At 43.5% G+C, this 21,955-nt stretch overlaps 1 protein-coding gene across 2 annotated transcripts; it reads right to left on the reverse strand.

Annotated features, from left to right (window-relative positions):
- Positions 1-490: 490 nt before the first annotated feature.
- Positions 491-20,798, reverse strand: SKIC8 (SKI8 subunit of superkiller complex). Of its 2 annotated transcripts, none has more exons than XM_005906601.3 (11): positions 20,723-20,798; positions 17,695-17,745; positions 16,971-16,998; positions 15,052-15,157; positions 14,511-14,683; positions 7,831-7,979; positions 7,521-7,614; positions 6,318-6,411; positions 4,443-4,535; positions 3,625-3,703; positions 491-1,872 (listed from the first exon to the last, which is right to left on the reverse strand). In XM_005906601.3, exons 2-11 carry the CDS (start codon positions 17,704-17,706, stop codon positions 1,783-1,785), a joined length of 918 nt encoding a protein of 305 aa, XP_005906663.1. In that variant the 5' UTR covers positions 17,707-17,745; positions 20,723-20,798; the 3' UTR covers positions 491-1,782. The 2 variants fall into 2 exon arrangements, with proteins under 2 accessions (XP_005906663.1, XP_070214615.1); XM_070358514.1 differs by having other exon boundaries at positions 20,653-20,744.
- Positions 20,799-21,955: the final 1,157 nt, after the last annotated feature.

The raw sequence follows: 21,955 nt of genomic DNA on the forward strand, positions 1-21,955 counted from the left end.
TACTTTTATTTCCAATGACTAGTGCTAAGGCGCAAGTTTGCCTCATATTGGTTGATAAAATGGAATGAAGGTTCTGCTCTCATGGAGCTTATATTTGGGGTGGGGATAAATCCATCAGGCAATGATGACTGCAGTGACGAATGAGAATAACGGGAAAGGGGCGAGGGGAAGGCCTCTTACTGGGAGCGGACACCAGAGAACAACCTGAAAGCAGCAAGACCTGTGGAAGTCTGAGGAAGGAACATCTGAGGAAGGCAGAGGAAATGGCCAGGGCTGTGTGGATATGATCTCGGGTGGCCTCAGGCTGCAGCATCTTGAAGTGGGGCTTGGGTTCCCAGAGATTGAGGTCAGGTCACGCAGGGAGAGCACCAAATCCTAACCACTGGACCAGAGGTCAATGCAAGGGGCCCTGGCCCTTTGGCTTTACAGAGAAGAATTTCCACAAAGGCAAAAAACAGTAAAGCAAGTAAAAAGCTGGTGGGGGGGGGGGAAGTACAGTACGTGTAGATAGATACATGGGCAGACTCAGAGGAGAGTCCCTGAGTCACACTCTCCGGACAGGCTGAATGCCTTTTAAGGGGCATTTTTCTGGGTTTCCTTTGGCCAGTCATTTGGAGTTGCCCGGTTCACAGTCCATATTTGGTGTATCTCAGGATCTTCCTCTATGTGTGTGCACACATCTCTTAGCCAAGATGGAGTCTACTGAAGAGGCTATGGGTACAACATCCCTTGACATCCCTCCCCTTTGACCTCCAAGGAGCCTTTCTGTGCATGTGTGGTCAGGGAGGTCGCCTGACTTGGAGAATGAGAAATATGTGGTATGACCAGGGCCCAGCTTCCTCCCTTAATTATCCTGCTCTTCTTGTCTTGGAGTTTCAGTCCACAGGGAATGAATCTCCAATTGCTTTACTCTGGTTGGGGGCCTGTCCACTTCCTGCCTCAGTTATAGGAAGGTGAACAAGGCAGAGGCAGGAGAGAGAAGAGAGGATGAGCTTGATTTAGGGTTGTGGGGAGTCTGGAGGGAAAGCACAGGACCTGACGTGAAGCATATGAAGTTACGATCAGTAAAAAGCAGCAAACTTTGGAGTGTTAGCTACTTACACCTCTCCTGTTACGTGCAGACCACGTCTCAAGTGGGCCACTGAGAAAACTGAGGTGTAGGAGCTCTGGGGTAACTGAAGCAGGGCTGGAGGCCAACCAGAGTAGGTACAGGCTTGAGCCTGTAAACACCACCAGCAGGTTACAGGCTTCTCTAAAATTAACAGGGTGAAAAAGAGTGTGGCACGGGGCATTTTTAATCTACCAAATAGAAGAATGCTCAGACAGGACTAAAGAATGTTCCCACCCAGTCAAATAACCTGTTTCTTTCAGGATCACATTCTAAAATAGATTAGCCTCCTATCACAGCCTCTGCACGGCTCATCCCCTGGAAGGGTGAGCCTAAATTTCTATCCTGGGGAGTTTAGTACATGCCTGGATGTCCTCTTTCCTGAGGCAGTACTCACTGTCACAGAATGATGACAACTCCTCTTACTGCTCTATTAGTAACAGGGCAAATGAGAAAGAAGCTTGTTGAAGAACATGAGTGTTTGTATTAAGAACACTTTATGTTAAACTATGAATGGCATTTCCAATAAAACATGAAAAGATTTATATGTATCTACAAAATTTGTTTTTGATAAACTTTTTAATAAATGCTATATTAACAAGCTAGAAAGGTAAGGAATGTCATAATCAATCTATACGTTCTCTCTGTAGCATTAGCCTGGAAAATGTTGATGTTTAAATGGGACAATCATAGATGTGAATTTCCTGGTCATCTCCAACAGACACAATTTTTGAGCCATTTCCATTGTATTTTACTCCCCAGACCTGTAAATAAAAAGAGAAAAAGTTCTACTAACACCTTTATTCTTTAGGAACAAATACCCTTACCCTACTCTCATTATACTGAATCCAGAAAAACAATAGGATGAGGGTGTTTTCATGCTTTCTCAACAGTAAGAATGGGGCTTTTCCTTTAATCAGGCAGCTTCTATTACTACTGTTTAATTATCATCACACTCACTTCCCAACTCCAGATAATTCATTTCTAAACATAAATCAAGGTATTCACAAACCTTTCAAAGATTCACAATCGAGGAAGTGACCTAATGTTGTGAAGATGGAACCCACGAGGGACCAGCACGGGTTCCCAGGTCTCCAGGAAGGAAAAGGCCCCACAGCTGCCCTGAGGTCACTGCCTACAGGGATAATTACAAACTGTGCTCCTCGTCCACCTCCTTGTGCCCACAACCTACCTCAGTAATTCTCACTCTCTTATTAGAGGCCTATGAAACCTGCCTGTCCCCAGGAGCTAGACAACCTGGTGTTGCAAGTCATTGATTTCATTTGCTACATGTTGAATTAACACATTCACACCTCCTTCCCAGGCAGAACTGATGTGGTAGGAGTTTCATCAGGTCAAGCCTGTCACTCTATCCCTGAGGTGGGTGTTCTAGCCCTCACTTCAGCGCTGTGAGCGGGCCAGGTGATGGCTTTATATCCATTCCAAATGTCTTCCTCTGAGGACCGCACCACACACTGACACTCACAGAAAGCAACATAGCCAGCCAGGACTTCCTTCCCGAGTACAATGTTTAAATCCAGGAGGGAAATGTCAAGATTAAATCCTCTCAACTTCATTGGCAACAATGTTAAGATTAAGTGTAAAAAAGCATGAACATTTGTTAACTTTAAAATGCATTCCAAAGAGATTCTATGAGACCATCCTAAGAACATACAAAATACATACTTAATAAAAGATGACTTTATACTGCCATGGGTATTTTATTTTTTATACTGCTTCCCCAAGACCTTTGCTATTCAAAAGTGGTTGGAACTAGCAGTGCTAGTCTCACCTGAAACTTGGGACAGAAACTTAGGCGCAGGCCAGACCTACTGAATCTGTATTGTTACCAGATCCCCAGGGTACATTAAAGACTCAGAAGCCCTGCCCTAGAATGCCTTAACATTTCACATTCATCTCACCGGAAGACTCCTGTGAGAAGAGAGCCTCTTTTTCCTAATTTAAAGGCTGAAATAAAATTTACCAATATCTTTAAAGTCAAACAACCTGTTAAGAATTTCTGGCTTCAAATATATTCAAAGAAAAAAAAAAAAAAAACCACATCACTTCTTTGGGCAGCTCCAGAAGAGAAAGTGACGGCTGTGGGATGGAATCGAAACTCCTGAGGAAGCAGGTCCTTCCCGAGACAGCCATGGCCCAGCTGTACCCAGAAAAAGGCCCAGGCATGCCCTAGGCATTGCTGCAACATGTTTCGAAGAAGTCATTCAAAGGCTGTGCAGCTAGCGCAAGTTTTCCGGTCTACCCATATCATGGGTACGTATCATGCCTTGCGGGTTTCCAGGCTGACAACACATCCCCAGCCTCTGCACCCCAGAGTGTCCACTGGAACACGGGCTGGATGGACATCCAAGCAATCAGAGCAGCTCAGCTCTGAGGGTCATCCAATCTTGACAACCTCAGCAGGGAGGTTAGGAAAATGAGTGAGTTCTGGCATAGCAGTCAGACAACGCTAGCAATCCAAAGACAAAGGAATTTAAATGTTAATTATGCCATACCTGATCCTGGTGATCAAAGAAGGTGTGAACACAAGTCCTTGTTCCAACATCCCAAACTTTAACACTTTTGTCAGATGAACTATTTTAAAAAAGGAAACATCAGTATCAGAAAACTTTTCAGACCGGTGTGAAGTTGGAAAGAATCTGACCAAAAATTCCACACTCCTTGACTCAACCTACCTAGAGGCCCCCTTGGTGCGTGTGTGTGTACAAGCGGCTGACCTGGTCCCCAAAAGGTGGTCAAGAATGTTCACACAACTGGCTGGCATTCCCCACTCACAGAGCAGCTATTTCCCCAAACTTCTGATCTGCTTGGCCCTCATATTAAATATCCTTGTCAGGAGTCTCAGATGAGAGGCTCCCTCTGGATGGGAGGGAAACTGGTTAAAGCTTCAAAATAAAGGCTCTCAGAGTCTTCTATAAGCCTCTGTGCAGTGCTATTAAGCCATGCACCTCCTGTTTTTCAACTGTCTTGGCCATCCTGGGCCTAAACAACATTGGGGTCTCGAAGCATAACATTTTACAGATGTTCATATCTATAGTTACTATTGGAACACAGGTATCCTTATAAGGGATACCTACCTACTGTAGGTAGAGGCCTAGATTTATAAGGAAGAAATAAGAACTGAGTTGCTCAAAAGCATCCATCTTTGTTCCAGCTAAGAACAATTAACTTGACAATTTAAAAAACACTGCAGGAAACAAAGGCTACCTGAATGAGAAAAGAGTCACACCATCTTCAAATTTTAAGGCAATTCATACAAGAGGACCATCTTCATCTTCCTAACATTTTAGGAACTGATAAGAGTCATAAGTACCTGGAAACAAAGTGTGTGTCATCAGGACAAAATGCAACATTCAGCACCCAGGATGCGTGGCCACTCAATGTGCCAGCCAAGTTGGCATGTTGTCTGAAATGGGAAAGTTTCAAATAAAATGGAGACATTAACTTTTGGAATATAATCACTGAAACGGAAGGTGTACCGTGTCCATTTAATTGGACCAAATCTGCTATCCTTGAAATGACAGTATTAACATAGACATTCTCTTTTCACTAAAGTAGCATCACATACTGAAGAAACAAAATCTTCAATAGCATTAACCCCAAATATGTCAGAGCCTACAAGAGCCAAAAATAGGATCCTAAACAAGCAGAGTTTAGCGGTTCAAAATAAAGAAGGCTCAGCAAGCCAATTCCTAAGGTGAGGAAACAGAACCAGCAGGCAAAGAGCCATCTCAGAGTAGCTGCAGGTTCTGAGCCCTGCCCACCTAGCGTCCTTTCCATGTGGAGCCAGTGCCTGTGTCTAAGGAAGGTATCAAAATGTATTCTTTTACAACAGGTGTGACTTGGACAGACCATTTTTAACTTAACCAAGAGTAAGACAGGTCTAATGACTATAGTCATTTTCACTTTTTAAAAAAGTGAAATCAAATCACCTATGGCAGGAGAACAATCCTAAGACCTGACTAAGGTCAGCAGTTTCACCCCTGAAGCCAGTGGAGTAGAGCAGACCCCAGTTAAGAGGAGAGGTGGCCTCAGTAGAAAGCTGGGGGACCATGAGAAGGTAAAAGTCCCAGGTGTTCATTCAGTATCAGCACCTTGGCCAAACCACCACCTCAGCTTGGGTTCCTCGTCGGCAATATGACTGGGACCTTAACCTGTGCTACCTCACCAGTAGTTGGGAAGATGATGAAACTGTAACAGTGAAAGCCTTATTAAAGAGAGCTGAACACTTAAGAAACTGCTAGTATTTATACTGGCCCTGCTGTTGACAAGCAAGCACAACTTGAGACAGGCATTTTCTCTTGGACCCTAACAGCTCATTCAGCTGTAACTCCAGAAACTGCAGTTCTAATTCCATGTCTATTTGACAACTTTCTGTTGTCCAAAATCTCCCAAGTTTAAACTCCTGCAAAACTCTCATAGGCCCACAAAGTAACATGCACGTGGATGGTCATGGTGTGGCACCCATCGCTGGGGCACAGAGAAGGGTAAGGGATGCACCCAGTGGATCAGAATGCCACATTCGGAAGCCAGAAGCCAGGCACACTGCAGTACTGAGTCAAAGAATCAGGGACACACATCAAACACCTTATAGGGGAGACCTCAGTGGGGAACAGGGTGGGGACTAAGAAATAAAGGAGAAAAGAAAAAGAGAAAGGGCCCGTGCATAGGCTTACAATGAAAGTGAGCTGTCAACTGAAGATTAACTAACTCACCTTTATACCTGCAGTCAAAAACCACCAACAAAAAAGCTCCCTTATCTAGACCTGCTATAAGCTGGCTTATAAACAGACAACTCCCTAACTAGGGCAGAAGAATGCCTTCTAGAACGTCACACCCTCAGAAAACAAATGTTCTAATTTTTTCATCATTACTTCAAGCTAGCTACAGCCCATGGCTCCATCTGTTCATCTGTACACTACTCACCTGTCTAAAAAAATTTAAAACCAGCATGCCCCACAAGAGACAGGATGCTGGAAAAGAAGTAGCAAGTAGCTGATTCTAGTTGGTAACCCACGCACGTCTTCCTCTGTAACATCCTAAGCTCAAAGCAGGGACAGGACCTGAACACATGTCTTTCCTAGACATAAAGAGGGAGCAGCTCAGTTGCTAGGGCTCCTCCTAGTGATAAGAGACAAACAGGCATTGACATTAAGAGAGAAGTGTTGAAACCCAACAGGTAACTTACACATCATAGATCTTGATGTAGCCATCATCTGAAGCAGTGACAAGGAGCTGTGAATCCGGGGAAAAAGTCAAGGAGCGAATGGGCATAGCATGGCCTGAAATTCACAAAGACCCTTGTTAAGCTGGAGAATCACTGTCTCCTATCTCCTCATACAGGTTTCCACGAACTATGTCATCTTTAATGGCTGTTAAGTCACTGAGTTGCACTGCTCAGTGCTTCAGTCAGACGCGAGCTACAGACTGGACCCTTCTTCCTAATGCTCTAGAAACATGCACAAAACACAGGCTCCTCCTCCTGGGAGTCATTACTCCTCAGATCCCTTCCCTGACCAACTGGACCTCAGGATACATTGCTTAGACAAAACTCCTCTGCCCCTACAGATATGGCCAAAAATGGAAATATGCACTGTTTCTGATTTGCATGTTGAACAAACAGGATGCTAGTTCCCTACCAAATCCTTCTTGTAGGGTAAACGATGCACTGAAGAGGCCTCCCTCCAGCCCTTCCCCTGTCCTAGTATCCCATCCCCCTGCCCAGAGGTCGCCAGTGCAGAGTGGGCACAGAACTTTCATTTACCTTCAAACTATCGACAAAAAGGGGCTATTTTCCTATCACAAAGTTCTTTAGAGTCAAACATAACAGAAATATGACACTCATGTAGCTAGGATATATTAACACATAAATAAAAAGTAAGCCTGTTCACCAAAATAAGCATTTAAAACACTGGTACAAAAACTAATATGTCTAGGTTATAACTACAGTGACAAATGGAGAAGGCAATGGCACCCCACTCCAGTACTCTTGCCTGGAAAATCCCATGGACAGAGGAGCCTGGTGGGCTGTGGTCCATGGGGTCGCTAGGAGTCGGACACGACTGAGCGACTTCACTTTCACTTTTCACTTTCATGCACTGGAGAAGGAAATGGCAACCCACTCCAGTGTTCTTGCCTGGAGAATCCCAGGGACGGGGGAGCCTGGTGGGCTGCCATCTACGGGGTCCCACAGAGTCGGACGTGACTGAAGCGACTTAGCAGCAGCAGCAGCACAGTGACAAAAGTGAACCTTAGAGGCATTTCAGATTTCCAACTGACAGTGACGTTTTGCAAATCTAAGGCTCATTTGCCATTTAGTAGCATTTTAATGAAAGAGTAAGTCTTCCTTTGTGATCTGATAATCCAGTTTGCACAAAATGATGAACCACACCTTCCAGCGTATGCAGAAGTTTCCCGGTTGCAATATCAAAAATATTGATGATTCCGTCTATGGCTCCACTGGCCAGGTATTTCCCATCAGGACTCTGTAGAGAACATACGAAAATCATTTGAAACTCCATGTTGTTAAGCCATCCCCCCTCAAACACAAGTAATCTGCTGGTTCCAGGTCTAACTGGCTGACTGGCAAACAAAGCCAGCAGCTTCCTAGTGAGACCAATGCAGAATGTTTATCAAGGAATACAACAGGCTAGAAGAGGAAACTGAAAGAATCAGATAGAAACAAAGCAATATTTCCTTACATATGCAATACTAAGAATGAATTTTCCTCTTGTGTCCAAAGAATACTCCTTTTTCCCACTTTCCACACCAAAAATGTTCACTTTTCCCACGTGAGTTCCTGTGGCCAGATACTGAGAATCAGGAGAAAAGGCCAAAGTCCAGGCATCCACTGAACAGAAAAAAAGGAAAAACTATAGTGAGAAAAGATCTGACCTTAATTTTAAAAACTTTAAAGCTTTACCAAAAGATACATGTTTTAAAATTGGAGGAATAGTGTCCTGATTCATAACAGGACATTGTAAAGATATCAACTGTATTAATATGGGCATAGCATGGCCTGAAATTCAGCGACCCTTGTTAAGCTGGAGAATCACTGTCTCCTATCTCCTCATACAGGTTTCCATGAACTATGTCATCTTTAACGGCTGTTAAGTCACTGAGTTGCACTGCTCAGGTGCTTCAGTCAGAAGCCCAACATTAATATGCCCAACATTAATATGTTGTAAAGATATTAATTCTATACCAATTTAATGTAAGGGTTTCTTAACTTTTCACTAAAAATGTAGACAGACAGAACAATACAAAATGTTAGCAAGGGTGTCAGTTCAGTTCAGTCACTCAGTCGTGTCTGACTCTTTGCGACTCCATGTACCGCAGCACGCCAGGCCTCCCTGTCCATCACCAACTCCCGGAGTCCACCCAAACCCATGTCCATCGAGTCGATGATGCCATCCAACCATCTCATCCTCTGTCGTCCCCTTCTCCTGCCCTCAATCTTTCCCAGCATCAGGGTCTTTTCCAACGAGTCAGCTCTTCGCATCAGGCGGCCAAAGTATTAGAGTTTCAGCCTCAACATCAGTCCCTCCAATGAACACTCAGAACTGATTTCCTTTAGGATGGACTGGTTGGATTTCCTTGCAGTCCAAGGGACTCTCAAGAGTCTTCTCCAACACCACAGTTCAAAAGCATCAATTCTTTGGCGCTCAGCTTTCTTTATAGTCCAACTCTCACATCCATACATGACCACTGGAAAAATCACAGCCTTGACTAGATGGACCTTTGTTGGCAAAGTGACGTCTCTGGTTTTGAGTATGCTGTCTAGGTTGGTCATAACTTTTCTTCCAAGGAGTAAGCGTCTTTTAATTTCATTGCTGCAATCACCACCTGCAGTGATTGTGGAGCCCAGAAAAATAAAGTCAGCCACTGTTTCCCCATCTATCTGCCATGAAGTGATGGGACCGGATGCCACGATCTTAGTTTTCTGATGTTGAGCTTTAAGCCAACTTTTTCACTCTCCTCTTTCACTTTCATCAAGAGGCTCTTTAGTTCTTCTTCACTTTCTGCCATAAGGGTGGTGTCATCTACATATCTGAGGTTATTGATATTTCTCCTGGAAATCTTGATTTCAGCTCAAGCTACCCCGCATCCAAGGTAAGGAGCAGCGGCTGAGCTTTCTAGAGCAGCCGTGAAGAGAGACCCCGCGTCCAAGGTAAGAGAAACCCAGCTAAGACGGTAGGCACTGAGAGAGAGGATCAGGGGGCAGACAGACTGAAACTACAGTCACGGACAACTAGCCAATCTGATCACATGGACCACAGCCTTGTCTAACTCAGTGAAACTAAACCACGTCGTATGGGGCCACCCAAGATGGATGGGTCATGGTGGAGTGGTCTGAAAGAATGTGGTCCACTGGAGAAGGGAATGGCAAACCACTTCAGTATTCTTGCCTTGAGAACCCCATGAACAGTATGAAAAGACAGAAAGATAGGACACTGAAAGATGAACTCCCCAGGTCAGTAGGTGCCCAATATGCTACTGGAGATCAGTGGAGAAATAACTCCAGAAAGAATGAAGGGATGGAGCCAAACAAGACAACACCCAGTTGTGAATGGGACTGGTGATAGAAGCAAGATTCAATGTTGTAAAGAGCAATATTGCATAGGAACCTGGAATTTTAGGTCCATGAATCAAGGCAAATTGGAAGTGGTCAAACAGGAGATGACAAGAGTGAACATCGACATTCTAGGAATCAGTGAACTAAGATGGGCTGGAATGGGTGAATTGAACTCAGATGACCATTATATCTACTACTCTGGGCAGGAATCCCTTAGGAGAAATGGAGTAGCCATCATGGTCAACAAAAGAGTCTGAAATGCAGTACTTGGATGCAATCTCAAAAATGACAGAATGATCTCTGTTCGTTTCCAAGGCAAACCATTCACTATCACGGTAATTCAAGTCTATGCCCTGACCAGTAACGCCGAAGAAGCTGAAGTTGAACAGTTCTATGAAGACCTACAAGACCTCCTAGAACTAACACCCCCAAAAGATGTCCTTTTCATTATAGGGGACTGGGATGCAAAAGTAGGAAGTCAAGAAACACCTGGAGTAACAGGCAAATTTGGCCTTGGAGTACAGAATGAAGCAGGGCAAAGGCTAATAGAGTTCTTCCAAGAGAACGCACTGGTCATAGCAAACACCCTCTTGCAACAACACAAGAGAAGACTCTACACATGGACATCACCAGATGGTCAACAGTGAAATCAGACTGATTATATTCTTTGCAGCCAAAGATGGATAAGCTCTATAGAGTCAGCAAAAACAAGACTGGAAGCTGACTGTTGCTTGCATCATGAACTCCTTATTACCAAATTCAGACTGAAATTGAAGAAAGTGGAGAAAACCACTAGACCATTCAGGTTATGACCTAAATCAAATCCCTTATGACTATACAGTGGAAGTGAGAAATAGATTTAAGGGACTAGATCTGATAGACAGAGTGCCTGATGAACTATGGATGGAGGTTCATGACACTGTACAGGAGACAGGAATCAAGACCACCCCCAAGAAAAAGAAATGCAAAAAAAAAAAAAAAAAAAAGCAAGGGTGTAGTGAAACCAAAATCCTCATACACTGGTGGGAATATAATAAAATGGTATAGCTACTTTGAAGAAGTGAAAACACACACCATAATACCTAGCAATTCCACTTCTAGAGAAATGGAAACACATCTTCATGAACAGAACTGAACCTGGATGCTCACAGCAGCATTATTAAGAATACTCAAAAACTGGAGAGAATCCAAATATCCATCAATTGATGAATGAATGAACAAAATGTGGAATAGCCCTATAACCGAATCCTTACTACTAAACAATAAAAAGGAACAGGCTACTGATACATACTACAAGATAGATAAACCTCAAAAACATTATGCTAAAGATATGTAAGACAATACAATTTCACTTAATGTGAAATCTTTCAAAATGGCAAAACTATAGAGACAGAAAGCTGATCAGTGGTTGTCTGAGGCTGAGGGTGGGAGCACAGGTTAACTATAAATGGGCATGAGGGAACATCTGGGGGACATGGAAGTGTTCTAAAACTGAATTGGAGTGATGGCTACACAACTGTGGAAATTTACTAAAACTTGTTAAAACTGTATAATGGGTTGATTTCAGAGTGTAATTATAGAGGTGAATGTCTATCTCAATAAGCTGCAAATAAATGAAGAGGTACCAGAAATATTCTTATATAAAACTATAATATGACAAAGTATTTATCACAAATTAGCCAGAGAATAAGGCCTGGGAAGAGGCATTGTTGTTGTTTTTTAATCAACTGGTTTTTAAGTTACATCACACAACCTGATTTGAAAGGTTCTATTCAGATGCTATTTCTGTATTACAGTGCTTCTGTGTAAAGGTCTCCAGACTCCTGGGCAGCCTGGGTAAGCACATGTGCTTTATACTTCCATCTGGACCACTGAAGATATTTCAGCATTTCTCTTTTCAGTTATGTGGGAAACTCTTCATGGGCAACCTCAAAGAGCTTTAGGAGCCTCTGGGGTCAGAGCCTAGAGAGCAAGGAACAGTCCAGTTGTCCAGCGCTGGTCGAGGTCCCTTTGCCCAAGGCCAGTCTTATACGGGAACGTTCCCTAAGTCCTGCCCTTCCTGTACCTGCCCAGTGCTTGTAAGATCAAAGGGAGAGGAAAGGCTCCTTCCCCAGTCACTCACTCTCCTTACTCTTAGGGCAGGGCTCAAAGAGGTCAAGCCCTTCTCAGCCCACAGAAGAGAGGTCTCCCTGAACCTGACTCATGGCAGATAGGGGCTCCCAGGACAGATGGGTCAGTACCATATACCAGAGTGAGTTTTAAAATAAAAATCTCTTGCAAATCTTAATACACATACTCAAAGTAGTAATTAATTTACCTCTATCACTTAAGAAATACTTGCTTCAAAAAGGAAATTAACTTCAAAAGTACTCAACCAACCAAGAAGATCTAAAAAAGCTTTTATTATAATCAATCTCTCACAAGGCTGCTTTTTAGTATCTATCTAATGACTATACCATTTATTCCAACAGGATTATATTCTCTTATTCCTATTATAATAGTTTACAGGAATAATGGTTATTAGAAAATCGGATTATGATTCCTTGAAGTTTAGTAAAATCACTTTGAATTACTTTTACATTTCCCTTATTAGCTGTTTGATAATACAAAACTTTTAGTGGTGAATGTCCTTTTCCTCGAAATTGAAGGAATTTTTATTCCTCAATTTAACCTTGCACTCTAAAATTTACTTTAACATTTGCATAATATTTATTTTAATCACTAAGTTCCACCTCATCAGTGAAGAGAGTAACTCTTCTTTACACTGGGACATCCTGAACCACCTGATGTTGAGAGGCCCCTATGCTTGCACTTTCTTCTTCGACATCTTCAACATCAGTTTGCTGCAGCCACAGCCTGGGTGAGGCGTCAGATGAAAGATCTTCCCCGTCATCTTCCCTTTCTTCTACTTCTTCCCTTTCTTCTTCAGGATCTGAGATCTTTCTCTTTCCTCCTACTTTGTTCCTCCTCTCACATTCTCCAGGCATATTTTCAAGGCTGGTATAATGTAAATGTCCATTTGCCTAAATTCATTAGACCTAGACTTACTAGTTTTACCTTTAAGTGAATTCAACTGAGCTGCTCCTTCGTTGTCAGCAGCAATGCTTGATTTTATTATTTACTCAAATAACTGTTGTTTAATGGTCTGGTATAGTTTTATGAAGATTCCTATCCAAAAAAGAAAATAAATCCAATCTTATATTCATCTCAGTATCTTTTTTCTTTCCTAACAGTAATCTTTCAATGATCACTTGCCACAACTGGAACCAACATGTAGCTTAAGATATTATTTGTCAGGAAAGGCAAGCTGGGTACAGACTTCATCCTTTTCCTTAGAACCAATCCAGCACTCATTTCTTCAACTGTGGTGTGCCCGGGGCTACAAAGCCACACAGTGTCCTTAGCGTCATGGGAGGGCTTAGGTGCCCAAGATGAAGAGGCAGCAATAGATCCACCTCTTCCTCCTCGTCTCAGCTTAACAGACTTTGTGCACTAGTTTGGGGACCCAGGTCCTTCGTAAAAGATAACAATAGGGCAAGGACACATGCAAAAACAATTATATGGGGAGTCAGAATGCTTGGGTGAATTTTTTCAAATACATATCCTGGCCCACACACCCCAAAACTGATTCAGTGGATCCAAAATAGGAACTGGACATATGTATTCAATGGACATGAGTCTGAGCAAACTCCGGGAGATAGTGAAGGACACGGAAGCCCGGCATGCTAGTCCATGAGGTCACAAAGAGTCAGACATGACCGAGCAACTGAACAACAACAACATATGTCTTCCTTAAAAAGCTCCAACAGTTAAGACTCAGAGATGTCAAATACTGGCACTGAGGGGAAATGAACTCAGTTTTCAGACAACACAGAGTCCTTAAAACCCTGGGAACATCATTCTTTCCAAAATAAGTACAACCTATAGAATGCTACTGAACATAACTGGTGGGAAGCAAATATGCTGGGGCTCCAATCCAGGGAATTATGTTAAGTAAAGCACTGAGCAGTTCTGTAATCACTCCATGGAGGGGTGTGCCAGAGAGGTACCAGGCTCTCTGTACTCCTTCCAGTCATCACCCATTCTGGCAGAACAGGCTCTGCTCATGAAAGCTATATGCTCATATACAAGTAAATATAGGGCCACAAGGAATCTGAAATGTCATGTTGCTTGTCCCATTGAAATTATTAATTCCCATTACTTCAGATGTTTATTAAGGCTAATGGACAAGACTATGCTGTCCTACAGAACTTTAAAAAAATCTATTTGTTTCTTTAGAAGTTTCATGTATCAAGCATAAACTAGAAATAGGCACTTTAATCATAATTAGTTGAGATTACCATGACACAGATCTAGGAGGACACAGTGCTTTACATTCTAGACCTCTATAAGGTGACGAGTAGATCAATTCAGAATATGGCAAACAGAGAACCTGTGGACCATTCAAACACAGGTCCACAATCCCAAGTCAGCAATTTGAAACTCAAGGGTGATAAAATCTATGAGTTTTTAGAAATAATTTTAGTACCCAAATTCACTTGGCAATAAAACTAGAACTGATACAAGGCTATTTATAGCTTATCTTTATCTCCTAGTATAAATACTCATGTTTAGTTGCTGAGATACTAGTATTTGATTAGAGTGCTGTCCAAGTCCCACTGAAGGTATTACAGAACATGCAGTTCATACACCCATACTACCAATCTCAAATCCAAAAACTTCTAAACACTAAAATACATCTCTCCCTAAAGATATCAAAAAGGGATTGTAAACCTCTAGTATCCTCTCTAAGAGTAAAACTCTTACCAGGTCCTGCATCTATAGACTTTATCTGTTTGCCGTTTTCCAAGTCCCAGAGACGAATATGAGCATCAAGAGAACTGGATGCAGCAATGGGCAGGGTGTGGCTGATGTCCACAGACACCACACCCAGCTGATGGCCCTCCAGACTCCACTGTAGGTCCAGCTTCTCATCACGCCTTCAATGGGGGACAGAGAAATGGATTTCTTCACACACAACACATGGTACCTGGCATCTGAAATTCTGGGCTCCTGTAACTATGCATTATCAGAGGTCTGTGAAATGCAGAATCAAGAGAGGAAATGAAGAGCCACAGAACACCAAATGCGGCCAACTTTTAACCATAGCATTTTTTTCTTTCAACTGTAAGGCCTTAATGGTGAATAACAGGAAAACAAGTGAGAAAAAGAGTCTGCCTTTTTATACCACCATATCGCCATTGCTTTCTTGCGTAGATAATAGTCAATACTTTTCTGATTTTAACTTGGGAGCCCAGAAGAAAAACCCCAACTTCCAAGGCTGTATTGTAGAGGAAAGAGCACTCACCATTTCCAGACCTTCACCAGGTCATCCAGGGATCCCGTGACCACTGTCTCAGAGTTTTCTTTCTTGTTTGACCCCCAGGCAACTGACCAGATGGCATCATCATGGGCTGGAACAGAAAGTCATTCATATAAAGTCTTCATGCAACTTCTAAACTGAATGTGCTAAGATAAAGCAGAAATACTGAGATTTTTACACCAATTCTGAGATTTTTGAGGTAATATCCACCTGTGTCTGCTTTACTGTTTTGCAGATGGCTTTCCCACACAGCTTTTATGAGAACAGTGGAGGCAGATAAGAATACCAGAGGTTCTGAAGAAGTCGCTTGCCCCAAATCACAGGTTTACCAGGTTGGGGAGCAGTACTGGAGTAGTCCAGGGTCCTTTCTACTTTAGTATGCTGTCTGACATGCATTAGATTGGAATGGCTCTCACTTGGCTCAAGTGAAACCCACCCCCCAAAAGAGATCAACTTGTTAAGAGTAATTTCCTAAGAGATCTTTGGAAACCAGTAGGCAGGTCAACTGTAAACAGTACAGGTCCGAAAATGCACAGAGTCGGACACGACTGAGCGACTTCCCTTTCACTTTTCACTTTCATGCATTGGAGAAGGAAACGGCAACCCACTCAGGGACGGTGGGAGCCTGGCGGGCTGCCGTCTATGGGGTCACACAGAGTTGGACACGACTGAAGCGACTTAACAGCAGCAGCAGCAGCTACAGATAAAAATCAGAGGCTTAGAGAAGCCTGGTAGCTCACTCAAAGTCAAAAGCTACGAAGAGGCAGAGCTGGTATTCTAACCTAGAAACCTAAACTCCCTACTAACTAAAGTCCACTTTAAATTCTAAGTCTGTAAGCTATATATCTGGCGGGCCATACTGGTGGGTCTGCAGACCTGGTATATGAATACAAATGTAACAAGTGAACAAGAAGGCTTTCTTCACACCTGGCAGCAATTCTTCAGGGACACCTTTCCAAGACATGAATACAAGGACATTCAACTTAAACAGCTGTGAGTTACATATAGCATCTTGGCTTCCATTACAATCCCCACCTGACCCAAGTCTGCCAGCTTGCCATTGGATGGCATTAGGTGCATACAAGGTAGCTGACTGACGAGCTGACTAGCTGCTACATACCTACGCTCGCTAACTTGAAAGAATGCTTTGGGTTTAAACTTCAGACTACCTAAATGTCACTACTTAAAGTGGAAGAGTTTTATTAGGCATTCCACAAATTTCTCCAGGCTTTACATAACTTATCTAGGCTGTGGTGAAGAAATGAGACACACGTGAATAGTCCCTGCACACCCTCCTTTCCAGGTATGAAGTCCACTGTCACTGGCCAGCTACCTTTCCAGACTCTGACCTCCCTCCTTCTCCCATCCCCACCACTGCCACAGCCGCACAGCCCCTAGCCCACCCATATACTCAGTGGTCTTGACAAATTCACCTATTCAATCCTCCTCTATTATTGAGGGTCAAAGGCCCTCTGTGAGACTCGCTACACTTGTTTTAAGTGGAGGAGCCTGAATAAAGGCTCCCAAGAGAACCTCTGTGTTCATGGCCAGGCTCAAGTTTACCTCCCCAGGTGAGCTGGTATTAACATAGTCCTGAGACTCAGAGTTTCCTTCTTTCACTTTGATAGCCGGGAAGCTCAGTCACACCTTCCTCAAGTGGAAAAAATTTTCCTCAGCCCAGAGTTCTGCAGTCTATCATTTGCCTCTTGCTCTTTAAGTTAGTGGTTGGTTTTTTTTGTTGTTGGTTGTTCCTTCTGAAGCGTATTTGTTTTCAGCTGCCCCTGCCAATTCTTATGTAAAGTGAGTACGGCTGGAACTGCATGTCTGGTCAGTGTGACAAAAACCTTAAGCCAGGGGCAACAGCTTTTCACAGGTGAATTTGCTTGAACTGGCAAGCTGCTTACCTTGCTCTTGTTTGAAGAGAATACTGTACTAAAAAAGAACAGAAGACACATTAAACCAATGGTCAGATTTCAGATGTGTCCCATCCTTTCCCTAAAACACCCCCCAATTCACCACCTTGTGCCCCAGCAGATATAATCACCAGAGTTAGGTACCTCCCTTGCTGCGGCCTGACCTCCTGTGAGCTCATGCAAGGTTTGTAATGTTAGTTCTTAAAGAAACTATAGTCTCTTAAAGAAAACAATTACTTCTTAAAGAAGCTAGAGTCTCTTCTAACTACTTCCACCCACCAAAAAAGAGTCATAAATTATGTGCTTTTTCCTGCTCTGATCACCAGGAAGCTCAGAGTCCAGTTTGCAGCTTAATTTTTGTAGTTGTATAAAACCACACAGCCTGCATAATAACCTGTTAACTCTGTCCCTAATTTTATTACAAAGACATGTTTCTCCCTAATTTTCCTTTCTTGTTTTTGTGTACAAATTCTTTTAAGCTTCCTCAATCCCTTTGTAAACTGTGGTACAGACTGAAATAAAATTACCCTTCTCTCAGTGTTGTGCATTTTACTAATGCCACCTAACCCTCTGGTGATTAGGTGCCCAGGATACCCTCCTTTTCAGAAGCAGAGCAGGAATCAGATGCTAGTTTTCTGACTACAAACCCAGACAATGTATTGGGCTCGAACCCCCAAAGAGACCAACTGGTACTCTCCCTCTCCCTAGGCCTTACCTGGTTGGTCATCTCCTTAACCAAGGATGAAGGGCTAAAGGCCAGACAGCTCTGTGGAAACAACACCAGGGCTTCAGTAAGAGGTGGCCATCAGGATAGAGGGCTATAGAAGCTTCCCCTGGATCAAGACTGTAAGGCAACTCTTGGCCAGAGTTGACCTGACACTTTTCTACAGATTGATCCCAGGGTCCCTGTTCACAAGCCCTACCAGGTGGCACAGTGTTCTTTCTCAACTAATACCTACCACCTCTCATATTTTCTTCTCAAGGTGACTACAGAGAGGATCCAGTCTCCCTCCTTGCTGCTTTTCCAAGAGATAAAACCACAGGATCTTTTAATTTAAAATATTATTTTATTAAAAACTCAACAAGCAAATATGGGGGAGCAAAGTTCTTATGGTCCATGCAGGGATTGCAGCCAAAAACACATATAAGAGCCAGCAGGAGTGTAAATGAGGGTGTGAGCTAGAGGGAGACTACATGTCTCCCCAAAGCGATAATAAGGCTTCTTAACTTTTGTGTGTGTGCTATAGAATCCTCCGTGCCCACCCCACACACACACACCCCAGGTAGCTCTGTAAAGCCTATAAACCCCTTGTCAGGATGTTTTAAAATACACACAATACATAGGATTAGAAAGGAAACCAAGTATAGTCCATTCTCGTTATTCCAGGGAGTTAAGTTCCATAAAGTCACTGAATACTGAGTTAGTGAACACTGACCCACTGCTTCTGGGGGAGACACTATATTAGGTTCCTGCAAGACTCTGGTAAATTTGGGGAAACTGATCAGTAAGTAACTTTATTTTCTGCATGTTTCTGTTTAAAGACACCTTATTTCACATTGGCGATTCATTAATATTGAACTCATGGCTAACAGCGACGTAATTCATGCCTATATGAAGTTTATCCACAGATGTGTTTTCTCCATAAGACACATCACAGTCTTCTTGGACTTCTTGGACTAAGAGAGCTTTACTACTGTGCTTGGAGGGCTATTTTAAACAGTGAAGTCACCAATAAAACCACAAAAATACAAAAAACTGTAACACTAATAGACTGAAAAAAAAAGACACTTGTTTACAGCATGATAACTGAAACAAGAAAGCAGAGTGCTTCCTTGTTCGACTGCAGCTAAGAATGCGCATCAGTTGACTCAAAATTTTCACCACCTCGCACACGTCCAAGATCACAAAGTGCTGCAAATGATGCTTTGGGGCTACAAATAAATTTTAGAATGTAGATGAATTTGGAAATACAGAGCATGAGAATAGTAAGGATCAACTGTATACAGAAATAAAATTTTACCAAATACAAAAATTAGTTTTTGTGATAGTATATGTAATTCTTTATTTACACATTATATAACAAGATTTAGCAGCAAATCTAACAACTACCATAATTTCAAAGTTATGATGAACTTATACAATATCCTAAGATACGAAAATATGTGTGATTTCTATTGGTGACAAAGTCACCCTGTTAATACTTGGTTTGCTGACTACATTTATAATTGAAGGAAATGCTAAATTTCAGTTAGAAGTTTGAGAACATAAGGATGCAATTTTTCTTCTCATCCAAGTTCATGGCCCCCTCAATTCTATCCATGGACAGAGGACACCATACATCTAAAGCTTCCATGTCCAGGTTACTTGCTTTAAATTTGCAAAGTCAAAAAGACTACTGTGAAGGTTTTCCAAGGATAACAGAAAAAACAAACAATTTCTAAATAACCTTTGCCTGTGAAGATCTCAGTCAAGGCGGTAGTGCTTAATTCATTTGTGACCCAAGAACAGTGTCTTGGCAAGGGTAGGAAAGACAGGCAGGAGGTCAAGCCAGTTTCGCTGGAGTAAACAGTATTCAAACTCTCTTGGGCACCAACCCTCTGCCCTTCCAAATCCTGCCTCACATCCCTGCAACAGAAACAATTCCCTGCAACAAGGAGAAACAAGAGTAGGAAGGTTTGCAAGATGTCAAATTCCAAGAAGCCAGGCTCCTCAAATAAAGGTATGCTTCTATCAATGAATGTATGTTTGATGATGTACCATGAGTCAGGGTACCATGATGTACCGTTTTACATATTACATGTAGGTTAGCTCATTGAACCCTCTCATCTCATTTAATAGATATTCTTATTATAATCTCTACTTTCCTCATAAGGAAATTGAGACTTCAAGAGAGGTTAAGGGACCTCCCCCAAGGTTAGTTTGACAGGAGAAGGCGGATACAAGCTTATAGTATAGGTTACAGTATCTTGTGGCTCAGCTGGTAAAGAATCCGCCTGTAATTCGGGAGACCTGGGTTCGATCCCTGGGTTGGGAAGATCCCCTGGAGAAGGGAAAGGCTACCCACTCCAGTATTCTGGCCTGAAGAATTCCATGGACTGTATAGGCCATGGGGTCGCAGAGTCGGACACGACTGAGCGACTTTCACTTTCACACTACCTTTTACATCAGTTTCTTGTCCTACAATAATTTCAGCGTTAAGAGGACGCCAAAAGCCTCTTTTGTCACCTTCCTTCTTTAGAGAACTCTCCTCTCATTTCCCAGGCAGAATTCATTGCTTCCTCAATGTTTCCAAAGAACACTACACATGCCCCTATTAAAGTACTCAGGGAGGCAGTAACCCGCAATACTACATGGTACTTGAAGTAAAGATAACTCAGCCTGTGCCTGTACCTGTCCAGCTCGCTACCGAAAAAGACAGAGTGGCCTACCACTGGAAGACTTGGGTTAAGACAGTTCTGTCTATCGACACTGAGACCAGCCCTAACCTCGAGGGCTTCACAAAACATCCACAGGATGCAAGATGAGGCCACCTCCCCTCTCCCCTCAGGCCCCACACCCCGAGAGTCAGCCAGAGTAAATGGAGTCACGGAAGCCACCACCCTCAGGCCCTGCGGCGTGGGGCATTCCTGAGCAAACCCTCCTAGAGGTAGCCTCGGGCCCACTCTCGCTCACCCGCCCTCCAGGCTGGACCGTTATCGGCACCGACGAGTGCCACCCCCAACGGCTCTGCGGACCGACTCACCGCCTCACTGTCCGGCTGCACTGCCCCACGGCTCCTCCGACGCCAGCTTCCGCGCGACCGCGACGCGGGGTGATGAGCTCACGAAGAGGCGGGACATCGCGCCGGTCCCCAAGGCGCAGGCGCACGCCGCAGCGCCCTCTGCCTCAACGCGCGCGGGGCGGGGAGGAGGATGGGCGGGGAGAAGGGGAAGAGGCCACGCCCCGGTCACCTTGGTTTCCCCCGGGGCGGGGCCCCGGAGAACCGGCTTGCCGATGGGTTCCAATTTCTTTATTTGTACTTTGAGATAGACTACACTTGATGACCGCAAGTATTGCTTCAAAATTTTTTCAGTGAAATAGAGCTTTTTTTTTTTTCAAGTTTGAATCCTTTTGATAGGATTTTTTTTTTTTTTTAAACTTTACAGTATTGTACTGGTTTTGCCAAATATCGAAATGAATCCGCCACAGGTATACATGTGTTCCCCATCCTGAACCCTCCTCCCTCCTGCCTCCCCATACCATCCCTCTGGGTCGTCCCAGTGCACCAGCCCCAAGCATCCAGTTTTGTGACTGTAAAGTCACAACCGGTTGTTGTTCAGTCGCTCAGTCGTGTCTGATTCTTTGGGACCCCATGGACTGCAGCACGCCAGGTTTCCCTGTCCTCCCACTATCTCCCAGAGTTTGCTCAGACTCATGTCCATTGAGTTTGTGATGCCAGCCAATCATCTCATCCTGTCGTCCCCTTCTCCTCCTGCCTTCAATCTTTCCCAGCATCAGGGTCTTTCCCAATGAGTTAGCTCTTCCCATCAGGTGGCCAAAGTATTGGACCTTCAGCTTCAGCATCAGTCCTTCCAATGAATATTCATGGTTGACTTCCTTTAGGATTGACTGGTTTGATCTTGCTGTCCAAGGGACTCTCAAGAAATCAGCTGTCAACTGTCAACACCACAGTTCAAAAGTATCAGTTCTTTGGTGCTCAGCCTTCTTTATGGTCCAAATCTCACATCCATACATGACTACTGGAAAAACCATAGCTTTAACTCGATGGGCTTCCCTTGTGGCTCAGCTGGTAAAGAATCTGCCTGCAATGCGGGAGACCTGATCCTGGGTTGGGAAGATCCCCTGGAGAAGGGAAAGCCTACCGACTCCAGTATTCTGGCCTGGAGAATTCCATGGACTGTATAAAACATTGGGTCGCAAAGAGTCGGACAGGACTGAGCAACTTTCACTTTCACTTCACTTGACTAGACGGAAC

The sequence above is a fragment of the Bos mutus genome, chromosome 21, assembly GCF_027580195.1.
Source record: "Bos mutus isolate GX-2022 chromosome 21, NWIPB_WYAK_1.1, whole genome shotgun sequence".
Lineage (NCBI taxonomy): Eukaryota > Metazoa > Chordata > Mammalia > Artiodactyla > Bovidae > Bos > Bos mutus.

Excerpts from the sequence above, each read along its gene's own strand:
- SKIC8 (XM_005906601.3), bottom strand. Across the intron at positions 15,158-16,970 it reads TCTCTTCAAACAAGAGCAAG|CCCATGATGATGCCATCTGG; the intron begins GTAAGCAGCTTG and ends TTTCTGTTCCAG. Across the intron at positions 14,684-15,051 it reads CTGGTGAAGGTCTGGAAATG|GCGTGATGAGAAGCTGGACC; the intron begins GTGAGTGCTCTT and ends CCCCCATTGAAG.